We start from the raw sequence: 12,693 nt of genomic DNA, 5'->3' as shown, positions 1-12,693 counted from the left end.
TACAAAATTTGTTTACATTTTGCAAATGAGAATGAGAATTGCAAAACTCCTGTCTATAAAGCATCTGCGTTTTATAGTTCTTGGCATCAGAGGCTAGCTTCCATTTGCAATCCTTATTCATCCAGAGGGCAGTGACTCCACACATTCATCTGTGGGTCACCCTCTTCCTTTTTCCTGGGATGGGGTAGGGTGTAGGATAGGGTGTGAGGGGTTACACTCACTACAACACAGAATCCTTCAACTCTGGCCACCAAAATGGGGGATTTCTTTCTTTCCACTAACAGGCAATTCCATATCGGATAGGAACTGGATGTCCTATAATTTAACTCAATTCTGACACTGTCTTCCTGAAGGTAACACCAGATCCCACAGGTTGAGGGCTCAGTTACATGAGACTCTTTCTACTTTGGATTCCTCATTTCCTAGGTTGGGAACTGAACTTCCGACAAACTTGCTATAAATCAGGGATCCCCATGACCACCTCCTCAGATTCTATTAATTTTCTAGGGAGACTCACAGAACTCAGGGAAACACTCTACTTATGTTTACCCATTTGTTGTAAAGGATATTACAGGTGAACAGCCAGATGGAAGAGGCATCCTAGCAAATTAATCTAACCCGAGGAGGGGGTTATGGGAGCCAGGATATTTATCCAGCCAGTCAGAAGCATAGGTGGCAAGTACTACTTGGGTGTGGCATCTGAAGTGAGGGGCAGTCTCATGGGACTGAGCCTTTAGCCAGAGAAAAGTGATGCTACCTTGTAGTGTACCTTGATAGTGTCAGAACTGAGTTAAACTGTAGGACACACAGCTGGGAGATCTCTGGAGAATTGGTCAGTGTGGAAAAACCACACACATTTTGGTGACTAGAGGTGAAGTATACTGTTTAGTGAGAGTAGTAAAAAATAGTTTGTTTTTTCCCCTATTTCAAACAGTAAGAGGAAGTGATCTTTTTCAACTGGCCTACGCACCTGCCTCAAGGCCTGTGTTCTCTACTCGGTATTGACTGGGAATGGTCTGTCCTTGTTCCTGGCTGTTGCTGATCCTGCAATTGTGCACCACTTGCCACCCCACTCACAGTCTCAAGACAGTATGGCATCCACTCTGTCATTAATTTTTACTTCAAGGGAATTATTTTGGTCAGTGTGCCCAGATGGTGGTATCATCCGCTAAAGCACACACAGAATAAAGCCTTTTCTTTTTCTCACTATTCCATCTTTAAAACAAAAAATACTTTCTTAATTACATTTCTCTTAGTAGTAAGCACCCCTCTTCTATGTTCCATTGAATAGCACAATGCATTAAAAACTTGTTTTGACTCTGTCTTTGGTTCTTGCCTCCCATTCTCCCATGAAACCTTCCAATCAGGTTTTCACATCCAGCATTCCACTGATCCTTTCGTCTTCAGAATTACCAGTGACTTCCCCATTTCTAAATCCAGTATTTGATTTCCTTTCCTTATCTTTCCTTTTCTATCAGCATCATGTTGCATAATTGATCACTCCTTTTTTTTTTTTTTTTTTGGCTTTGGGGATATCCCACTAGCCTTAAAAATCTATTTGTTTTACTTTTCTTGTCACCCCCCTAATCACTTTGCACTTTCCTATTCTAGTGTTTCTTAAACTCCTCGTTCTTTTAACGTGGGAGAATTTCATGGCTTAGTTCTTAAACCTCTTCTCTCCAACTACATCCACTGCCTTTCCTTATCATCTCATCTCATGCCTTTAAACACCACCTACCTGTCTGCATTTCCCCTAGAAGCCTCTCCTCTGACTTCTAGAATCCTGTGTCCGGTTGACTCCTCTACTATCTGCTGGGACATCTAACAGACATCTCCTCCTGCATATGCACAGAAGTGACTTCTGAGCTCCCCCAAAGGCATTCACCCTGCAGTCCTCTACATCTCAGGTAAGGGTGGCCCTGGATTTCTTGGGGCTTAGTTGAACATTACCAGATATATTTAAAATATAGAAGATATTATATTATTTGTAAGTGTTTTAGTTTATAGAATAAAGAAAAAATTACATGTTTACTTAAAATGGGTGAGGAAATACGTTCTTTCCAAAATTCTTCTCAGGTGGGGGAGGGAAAGGTTTGGAGACCTCAGCCCTGGCTGACGTGCTTCCCCCAGGACCTGTGACCTCATCTGCTGCTTGTGTCCTCGCTCACTCTGCTCCAGCCACACAGGCCTCTGCCCTTTTCCTGGGGCCAAAGTTGCTCCTGCTTCAGGGCCTACACTGGGGCTGTCCCTCGACCTAGAACTCTGGCCCCTCAGCTGCAGGTGGCAAACACCCATCCTTCCCTGGGTCTTTACTGTGATATCACCTTCTCAGTGGAGACTTCTATGACACCCCCAAATCCTCCAACTAACATCCCAGCCACACCCTCACCCTCACCTCTTGTCCATATTGTCTGCTTTCCATGTTAGTTTTTGTTCCTTCCACTGTCTAGATAGTGGTGACAGCAAGGCCCCAAGGGGAGAGCAGAGCCAGAAGGTGGCAGGTGTGCTGGGTTTGCCCCTCTGAGTATTGCTCAATCCTGGCTTCACATTAGAGTCATGAGATATTTTGCAAAACATCTCTTGTGCCCCTTTACCAGAGATTCCCATTCCCACTGTCAAGTTGGGACCAGTCTTAAAAGTATTTAAAGTTGATTCTAATCTGGATCCAGCATTGAGCACCAAAGCTCTGTGACCTTTGTTTCGGAAGGCTGAGATGACCCTGTGATCCATGGAGGAGTGAGGAGAACTGTGTTTTACACGGGGTTTGGTCAGAGCTCCTGAAAGGGAGCTCTGTCCAGCCCAGCTCCCCATTGCTGCAGCGTGTGTGGGGGATTCACCAGGAGGGGAGCAAGTTCTGAAGAAAGGGGTTGAAACTCACATATTGGCCTTCCTGTAGGAATTTATCATCCCTGCATCCCTCTGGTACAGTAGGCAGCAGAGGATGGTCTTTCCACATGATAACGTCTTCTCTGAGTGTGTGGTTGTGGCACAGGAAGGGGGTGTGTTGAATCTAAGCACTGAACAACATATTTTTGACATTCGGTATCAACTTCTAAAGACTGTTTTACATTATCCAAGGGAAGAAGAGAAGAAGAGGAGGAAGAGGAAAGAAAAGGAGCCAGGAATGGCTCCTATTCAGGTAAAGTGATCTTCTCAGTGGATTGTTCTGTGTCCTTCCTTTCTGACGTGTGGGCATTGGAGTTGATCTTCTGTGACTCTGAAGTTTCCTGCCTGACCTGTTTGCTCGCACTTACCCATGCCTTCCCTCGGTCCCTCTTATCTCCACTTAGATTTAATCTCATAGTGACCCAATGACATGAACTTGTAAAGAGGTTCCACTGGGCATGGTCCTGGGAAGGGCTTCACTCCCAGGCATAGATTGGAGACGGAGAGTAGGCCCCATGGGGTCAGTGCTGTTGGGCAGCAGGGATTGTTTAGAGGCCACATCTGGATGCATTGTCAGCCTTCTGTTGACCAGGATTAGAGGATCTGCATGTGGAAGTCACATATTATTTTGTTTTTTATTTTTTGGCAGCTGGCTGGTATGGAGGAGATCTGAACCCTGGACCTTGGTGTTACAACACTGTGCTCTAACCACCTGAGCTAATCTGCCTGTCAGAAGTCACATATTAATGTGACTGGCCAGTTAGCTCACTTGGAAGAGCATGGTGTTGATAACACCAAGGTCAAGGGTTTGGATTCCTGGATAGGCCAGCCGCCACAGAAACAAAAAACCAAACAAACAAAAATGAAGAAGTAACTGCTAAATTTTGGAAAAGGAGACCAGTAAGAAGAAATTTTTTGTGCCTGATTTTGTAATGCATTCAAAGCTGAACTAGTGAGTCAGTTTGTCTCTGACTCCAAACTCTTAATGAATGGGAATGGAATGAAAAATTTACACACAGACATCAGTGAAAGAGGCTGTTGTATTTCATCATCAATTTTATGATATCATATCAACCTAAAGCTCTAACAGGAGGAGATTAATTAAACCATTCTCAGTATATCCATACCATGGAGACTGGTGTTCCTGCAGGGACTCTTGTGCAGCAGGTGTTTAGGTCAAAGTGGCTGTAATGTTGCTCAGAATAAGCAGAATTTCCTTGACATTAAATAGGATGAAACCATATTCTTCTTCCACCTATTATTATTAAACATTCTGTTTATTTTATTTTACACATCACAATATGTATAGATTTATTTTATAGTAAAGGTCCAGTTTTTTTTTGGTGGCTAGCCAGTGCAGGGATCTTAACCCTTTTTTTTTTTTAAAAGATGACCGGTAAGGGGATCTTAACCCTTGACTTGGTGTTGTCAGCACCATGCTCAGCCAGTGAGCAAACCGGCCATCCCTATATGGGATCCGAACCTATGGCCTTGGTGTTATAAGCACCGCACTCTCCCGAGTGAGCCACAGGCCGGCCTCGAGGGATCTTAACCCTTGACCTTCGTGTTAGAAGGTTGCACTCTGGACTAGCCCGAGGCTCACTAGGAAGAGTGCAGTGCTGATAACACCAAGGCCATGGGTTCGGATCCTATGTGGGGATGGCTGGCTTGCTCACTGGTTGAGCATGGTGCTGACAACACCAAGTCAAGGGTTAAGATCCCCTTACCGTCATCTTTAAAAAAAAAAAAAAAGAAGGTTGCAGTCTAACCAGACACTAAGATATAAAGCGTCCTAATCCTTGTCATGTTCACCCTCCCCACGTCTCAGTGCAGAATCACTGTTGGCATTTGTGTGGCAAAACACATCACAACTCCTGTACAAATGTATTTACATATAGTTATGATGTTTTGTAAAAACTTGTTCAGTGAATGTTTTGTTGTGATTATTTTATCCTGCAAGTTTTGAAAATGTGCATTTTTTTATGTTAGGAAACATGGATACCTTCCTATTTTACATCCTCATTGGAGCATTTTCTGAATGAAGATTCATGGGTCTTTTATAATTTTTCCTTATATAGAATGTCAAGGTAGCTGCCTCTGAGCTTGCTATCTTGTTTTGGTTTTTTGTCTTAATTTATTTTTTTATTGAATCAAAATTGATTATACATATTTTTGGGGTTCAACATAGAGATATGTTGATCAAATCAATATTGCTAGGGCCGGCCCGTGGCTCACTTGGGAGAGTGCAGTGCTGATAACACCAAGGCCCCAGGTTCGAATCCCACATAGGGATGGCCGGTTTGCTCACTGGCTGAGCGTGGTGCTGACAACACCAAGTCAAGGGTTAAGATCTCCTTACCAGTCATCTTTATGTAAAAAAAAAAAAAAAAAAAATCAATATTGCTAGCATATATATTACAAATCGTAATTATTCTTTTTTTTTTTAAATCGTAATTATTCTTTATGCCCCTTGTCCAATCTCTCCCCATCCCCCCTCGAATTACCCTACATTTTTTCTCTCCTTCTGAAAGAATAACGGTTACTCTGTTGATTTATTGCCTAGATGATCTGTCCAATGCTGAGAGGTGTGATCAGGTCCTCCAGTATTATCATAGAGCAGATGCTTCTTCTGTCACTCTGAAATGGGCTTTGTGGAGAGAAACATTCTCTTCTTTATCTCTGCCAGTGACTCTCCTTGTGTCAATGCACTCCAGTGGTTAGAGAACCATCTGTGTGGTGGTGGTGGCATCTAGCTGCTTTTGCAGCAGCCATGGTTATTGTGGTGGCTGTGGTGGGCCACCCACATGGAGGTGATATGTTTGGCAAGCTCCTTGGCACTGGCAGTGTGCCTTGTTGTGGGAGGGGGGTCTGGAATCCCTGGTTGGGCCCCGAGGCTGCTGGTGGTGTGCCTGTGCTGGAACTAATTTTTTGTCCTTTGCTTACTTCTAAAATGGGGGAACTTCCAGTGGGAACCAGTACTTGAGCTGTGTGGTTAAGTTAAATTGCTGCTTTACTGCTGTTTCCCTAGGGAAGGCTTTTTGTGCAGCTCAGAGTTTAATGGTTGACCTTATAGGTACTTCTGGTTCTCCAGAGACCCGGTGGATCTGTGTTGTGTAGAAGCTCAGGTTTGGGCCTGAGGTTTTTCATCAAACTGCACCCCATGCAATTCTGCATTCCCAACCAGTCTCCTGTGAGTGGTCCTGCGCTGATTGGGGGGCATATCAGCTGTCCTTGCTGTGTCCCTGTGTTCTCCTGGTGGGCATGTCTCCCTCACCACCCATGCTCCAAACACTTCTCATGAGACGGGCCCTGCGCTGGTCTCTAGTGATGATTCACCGGCATCTGAATGGCTCCCCCTTTTCAGCTGTTCTGGCTCCTTGATTCTGTGTGGGTCCACAGAAACCCTAGCAGTCGTCTTGGTGTCCTGGGGGCCGCCAAGGCCCTCTTCTCCCCTGCTGCTTCCAAGTAACTCCATCCGAAGGGCACAGCTGCAGCTTCTGCCGGCTCCTGCTTCATGGGCTCAGCAGTTTGAGCTTTAAGGCGGCCATGGCACAAAACTCTCAGAACAATTTTTTCTTTCTCTCATCATGGTTTCTCCCACCTTCATGATTTCCATAGGTCTCTCCTCCTCTTCCCCTGAGATCCAGCGGCCCCAGCTTGGCTGATGTTACATTTTTATAGTTGTAAATTGGTTGATTTGTGGGAGAAAGTGACGCTGGGAGCCATCTATTCTGCCATCTTCACCAGAACTCTGAGCTTGTTATCTTCAGTACACATGTTTGAGGGGTTCCTCCAGGTTGAGGAACTGAAAGGTTGGTTGATTCTTCTAGGAAGGCACATTTTCTATTTTAGAGAGTTGGCAAGACTTTGTGCTTACCTACATCCGCAAAGGAACCCACTCCCAGCAACAACATATGAGATTTCCCCCTGATTTAAACAAAACTTGCTTCTTTGTTGTTTTTATATTTTGAAAATCTGAGGAAAATGACAACCCTTTGTATTTTCATTTTCTCATTTGTTGTAAGGTTTAGTAGGTTTCTTTACTTCGTTGGATGTGTTTATATAAAATGTATTTTCATACTTTGCTCAATTTTCTTTTTATTTTAGTAGATATTTTATGTTCTGCAGTTTAATTATATATATATATATGCCCTGTTGTCATCCTTTAAGGCTATACATTTTCTTAGTGTGGGATGTAAATCTTTTTTTTTAATGCCCCTGCCTTTTATTTTGTGTTTGTTTGTTTGTTACATCTTGCTTTGGAAGTCCTCCCTTCAGGCACGGTTACAATATGGTCTGTTTTATTTACATCTAATGTTTTACACTTTAAAATAGTTTTTTATAATTTAAAAGTTTAACATTTTTTAGCAAAGTTATGTATTAAATAACTTTCATGTCCTCACATTTGTTCTATACTATCGTGTTAATCTCATTGATAGTGAGAATAGTAATATATTATGGACATCCAGGAGAGTGTGCATATGTAGTGTCCTTTTATGCAGTTGCATTTTGTTATCCTTGAACTTGTTTCAGCTTTTCTCAATTAGATAATGTACCATCGATTTATATTTGATGCTGTATCTCTTACTTAACTGTCTGTTTCTTTAGGTTCCATTTTCATTTCCAGACACCTGTGTTCAGGTGCTTGCTTTGCCGTTTTTAACTCTTTGGCCTGAAATGAATTTCTTAGAGCATCTGTGACACAGTTGTTTCTTAAGTAAGATGGGAACCGATTTTTCTTTCAAGGGTTGCTGTGTTATACGAATTACCACTTGGGAAGCATATAAAATAATGCCTGCCTAATGGGAAGTGTTCAAAATGCTATGGCTGTCATCACAGTTTTTAGATTCTGACCTCTCTTTCTTTAAAGCCACTGTGGACTTTGTCATCTCTGAAGACACCCCTCATGCTCTAGCTCATCTAGATACTGAATATCACTTGGTGTGTCTGACATTATATCTAACACTTCTATTGAAATAACCCTGTGCTATTTTTTTATTCGTATCTTTCTTATATTCACAGAACCAAAAAATCCACATTAATTTGGAAGATAGTATAACGTCTTAGGAGAAGTATAATAAAACAGAAATAGGGAGATATAACTTGCTCAACAATATCTTAACATGTGTGCAAATATAGGAAAAACAAACTCAGTCTCTCCTACTATCTTCTCACAACATGGAATGCTTCTGTGATCCCTATGAGTGTGATTTTTTTTTTTTTTTGAGCACCAAGGAAACAATACTTAAGTGGACACCAGCTGGGTGTCTTGTAATTCAATTAAAATCTGAAAGTATCTACCTGCAGATAGGCTCAGAACATACATGTTGAGGTCTCAGTCCCACAAGAATTCCCCCCCATGTCAGATACATAGTTTCAGTCATAAGCATAGTTTTTTGTTTTTTTTTTTTTAAAGATGACCGGTAAGGGGATCTCAACCCTTGGCTTGGTGTTGTCAGCACCAGGCTCAGCCAGTGAGCAAACCGGCCATCCCTATATAGGATCCGAACCCGTGGCCTTGGTGTTATCAGCACCGCACTCTACCAAGTGAGCCACGGGCCAGCCTATAAGCATAGTTTTTGTCCTGCACTCACTTACCTGCTATAAATTTGGATTCCCAAGTCCTCATCTTCATATTGGATTACTTTGCTAGGGCAGCTCACAGCACTCAGAGAAATAGGGATATAGATGAACAACCAGATGGAAGCAAAGCGTTGGGTGAAGTATGGGAGAACGGGCAAAGAGCTTCCGTGACGTCCGTGGCCACACTATTATCCAGACACCTCCATCTACGTGTTCAGCTATCTGTAATCTTTTGCAAACCCTGTCCTTCTGGTTTTTATGGAGGGCTTCATTATGTAGGCGTGATTGATGACATCACGTCATCAACCCGTTTCCCCTCCCAAGAGGATGGGGTGAATGTCCCAACCCTCTAATTTTGCCTCAGTCTTTGTAGTGACCAGGTCCTATCTTGAGGTTGTCCTCCAGCTACCAGTTATCTCATTACCATAAAAAAAAGATACCAGGGCTGGCTGGTTAGCTCAGTTGGTTGGAGTGGGGTGTTATAACACCAAGGTCAAGGATTCGGACCCCTGCACCAGCCAGCTGCGCACACACACAAGATACTTATTACTCCAGAGATTCCAAGTGAGTTGTATTTCAGGAAAGGGGGAAGAATACCAAATGTATATTTCACAGTATCACAACGTGAATCTGTCATCATGCTCACTTAAATCAAATCTCTCTTTATAGCTTTCTCCTCATTTTATGTGAAGATTTTAACTCTCCCCTTAGCCACTTGGTAAAATGTGTTTTTTGTTTTAGGGACGGTTGTCATTCAAGGATGTGGCCATAGAATTCTCTCAGGAGGAGTGGAAATGCCTGGACCCTGCTCAGAGGGCTTTGTACAGGGACGTGATGTTGGAGAACTACAGGAACCTGGTCTCCCTGGGTGAGGATAACTTCCTTCCAGAAATCAGTATCTGTTCATGTGTATCTTTACATTTTTCCTACCTTTAGTCTCTTGGGAACCCATGCATTGCTTAAGTGAGATTGAAGCCCTATTGAATGAGAAATGAAAAGCTTCATAATATAGCATCTACACTTTAACCATCTCCTTTCTGCAGATGTTCAGTCCCCTTCATGATGCATCATTGGGTAGTTTCAGAGCTTGTGTATGCATAAAACGTTATGGCAGACTTTTAAAATATCCAACTCCCTCTTTTCTACTTCTGTGCTTGGACTCAGTAGTTCTTGCAAGGTATCTACATATTGCAGTGTTTCTTAAGCATTTAAAAGAAGGCAATCGGGTGAGTTTGTGAAGTATTTTTCTATATCCATCTGTAATGTCTTCTCTCCTCAAGTAAACATATGGTTGGGATTCTGGAAAAGCCACAGCACTTGATATTTCTTCATTTTTATAAGCACAAGTCTCTTTTTGACTTGAGTATTCTCTCTATGTTGAAGCAAGGGAAAGGACCCTGGACTGTGGAAAGTCAGGTAAAATTAAGAAAAGCAATGAGTGGGAACAGATCAAAGGTGTGAACACAGGTTAAAAGCTCAGATGGCCGGAGAGGAAGTGTACTAGTCCGTTTCTGTTGCTTATAACAGAATACCTGAAACTGGGTAATTTATGAAGAAATGAAATTTATTTCTTACAATTTTGAAGGCTGGGAAGTCCAAAGTCCAGGGAACACATCTGGTGAGGGCCTTTTCCTTGGTGGTGACTCTCCGCAGCAGTGCAGGTTGTCACATGGGGAGAATGGGCTGAGCGAGTGAGAGCTGATCATCTCATTTGCTCTTCTAATAACAGCATCATAACCACGCCCATGACCACCCCTTAAACCATCAATGGATTAATCCATTCACTGTCCTCACAGTCTCATCGCCTCTTAAAGACCCCACCTTTCAATTACCATAATTGGATTTCTCACCCTCTTAACACTGTTACAGTAGAGATTAAGTTTCTAATATGTAAATTTTTGAGGGACACGTTTAGCCCATAGCAGGAAGCCCCACCATTAAATAGTTTGAGAAACTCTGCAAGTAGGAGAGAGGTTTGTGGGGAAAAGAAGTTTATATTCTAAATGGAGCTCTAAATGGAAATTTTTGCCCTCACTTATCACTGTTCTTTAGATGTGTGAAAGGTTTGTCCTCCCACCCTTCGGTGGTACTGCAGCTCAGAGACAAATGCAGAGTCTTGATTATGATCTGCAGCTCTGTAGATCTGGCTTCTCTGAACTCCCTGGTTCCTTGACTGAGTGGCATGGGGAGGGCCATTTCAAAAGGGCCTTTTCCCCCTTGGTCTCTCCTTCAGTATTTGATTCCATGTGATGCTCAGTTCTCAGTCCATGTTGATGAGAGCTGAGGCCTCCGTAGTTCTGACACCTAGACCTTTTCATGTTTCCATTTTATTTGTTGTTCTTGGAAGACCTAGTTATTCTTTCTTTGCATCTGGGGCCCCAGAAATCTCATGGATCTGTCTCCCATCTTCTCTGCCTGCTGAGGTATCAGCATTCTTCTGATCTGCTTTTGTCATCCTTCACAGGTGTGTGTGATGGGAGGGGATTGGGTCCTCTGGGATTGTTACTCAGTAGAACTGTAAAGTTAGTTGACAGAAACATCAACTCTTTGATTCCCAGTTTTAGATGGGGAGCATGTCTCAGTTTTAGATGGGGAGCTTTCCATCTGCTAGCATGGGATCTTTGTGTGGAGCACAGAGTCCCAAGTCAAGATCCCAGAAAATCTGACCCCCATATGCTGTATCTTTCCCTTTCTTTCACCACCATTACTACTCTGTGAATATAGAAAACCTTGGCTCTTTCTGATTTTGTATTATCTTCCATTTATGTGATTTTGCCTCAGAAACTTGTTTTTGATTTACATATCCTTAGGGTCTGACATGTCATCTTACTTTTCTGTTGTGATAACCTCCATTTACGCTGTGTACAATGTATTGTGCTCTGTCCTATGGAATGAGTTTAATGGGTGAGAGAAAATTCATGAAGGAGAACACTTTGACTAATATGTTTGGATATCATTCTGCTACATACAGATATGCCCCTTGAAGCCACTAAGTAGAATTGTCAACATGTCCCAGGATACTGATATAAGAAGTGTCAGTGAACCTGTCTGATAAGTGTTTTCAGTTATCTTTGTAGTTTTTTTTTTTTTTTTAAAGGATGACCGGTAAGGGGATCTCAACCCTTGGCCTGGTGTTGTCAGCACCACGCTCAGCCAGTGAGCAAACCGGCCATCCCTATATAGGATCCGAACCCGTGGCCTTGGTGTTATCAGCACCGCACTCTACCAAGTGAGCCACGGGCCGGCCTATCTTTGTAGTTTTTGAGAGGTATCAGAAGTGTCTGTCAAGGGCACTGTGACAATATTGATCCCATATACTAATAATTATCTTATTTGAGCCAGCAGTCAATGGTGTAGGAATTTCTCCTGGGAAGAACAGTAAGTTCACAGGCTCATATGCATGCGGTGCTTGGCTATTTTTCTTGCCACATTTTTCATCCTGTGTGTGTGAGCCATTTTTCATTTTTTACAAGAAAACCTTTATTCAAATCTTTAACAAAAAACCTGAGTTTAAGCCTTTATTCAATTTATTGTACATTCAGAGCTATAACAAATATGGTTTTGACGTGTCTTATAGAGGGTGCTTATAAAGTTGAACAATGCATCTCTATTTTAATTCTATGTCATTTGTTTAATCCACTGCTGTTTTCATGTTGCATGTTTTTATATATTGTAAATGAACTCGTTTTTTATTTATTTAGTCAGCAATTCCATATTTTTGATGACACTCTTAGTGTTCTTTATTTTATATCTGCTATATATGGGACTGTTGAATCAGGAAATATCTATTAATTTATATATTTTGGAAGGTTTCCTTCCATACAGAGGGTTTTTCTAAAACCTAAACAAGCTTCAGAACCTTGTAAACAGATAGTCTTAATTATTCTTTTTACTTATGTTTTACCTGACTTAGTGCCTCCTATTTTGGGGAGAGCCGGTTGGCCAGTATGGGGATCCAAACCCTTGACCTTGGTTTTATCAGCACTATGCTCTACTGGGTGAGCTCACCAGCCAGCCCCAGTACCTACCATTAATATATACATTCTTCGGGGCCTGCCCGGTGGCACACTGCTACAGTGTGCCGCTTGGGAAGCGCGGCGGCGCTCCCGCCCGAGGGTTCGGATCCCACATACAGACCGGTTCCCGCTCACTGGCTGAGCGAGGCACGGGAGCAACACCGAGGGTTGCAATCCCGTTGCCAGTCCCCGGTCCGGTACGGGGGCA

The 12,693-nt window shown here is 42.6% G+C and overlaps 1 protein-coding gene across 1 annotated transcript in view; it reads left to right on the top strand.

Moving 5' to 3' along the window:
* Nucleotides 1-1,768: 1,768 nt before the first annotated feature.
* The window catches only part of LOC103593073 (zinc finger protein 347-like), a 15,307-nt gene continuing 4,382 nt past the window's right edge, over nt 1,769-12,693 (top strand). Inside the window, 3 exon segments of the mRNA XM_008575998.1 lie at nt 1,769-1,907; nt 3,079-3,139; nt 9,211-9,337. Coding sequence (XP_008574220.1) covers nt 3,125-3,139; nt 9,211-9,337 — 142 coding nt within the window. The 5' untranslated portion in view covers nt 1,769-1,907; nt 3,079-3,124.

This window comes from Galeopterus variegatus, unplaced genomic scaffold (assembly GCF_000696425.1).
Source record: "Galeopterus variegatus unplaced genomic scaffold, G_variegatus-3.0.2 Scaffold1272, whole genome shotgun sequence".
Lineage (NCBI taxonomy): Eukaryota > Metazoa > Chordata > Mammalia > Dermoptera > Cynocephalidae > Galeopterus > Galeopterus variegatus.
This window is presented reverse-complemented; position numbering and strand designations above follow the sequence as displayed.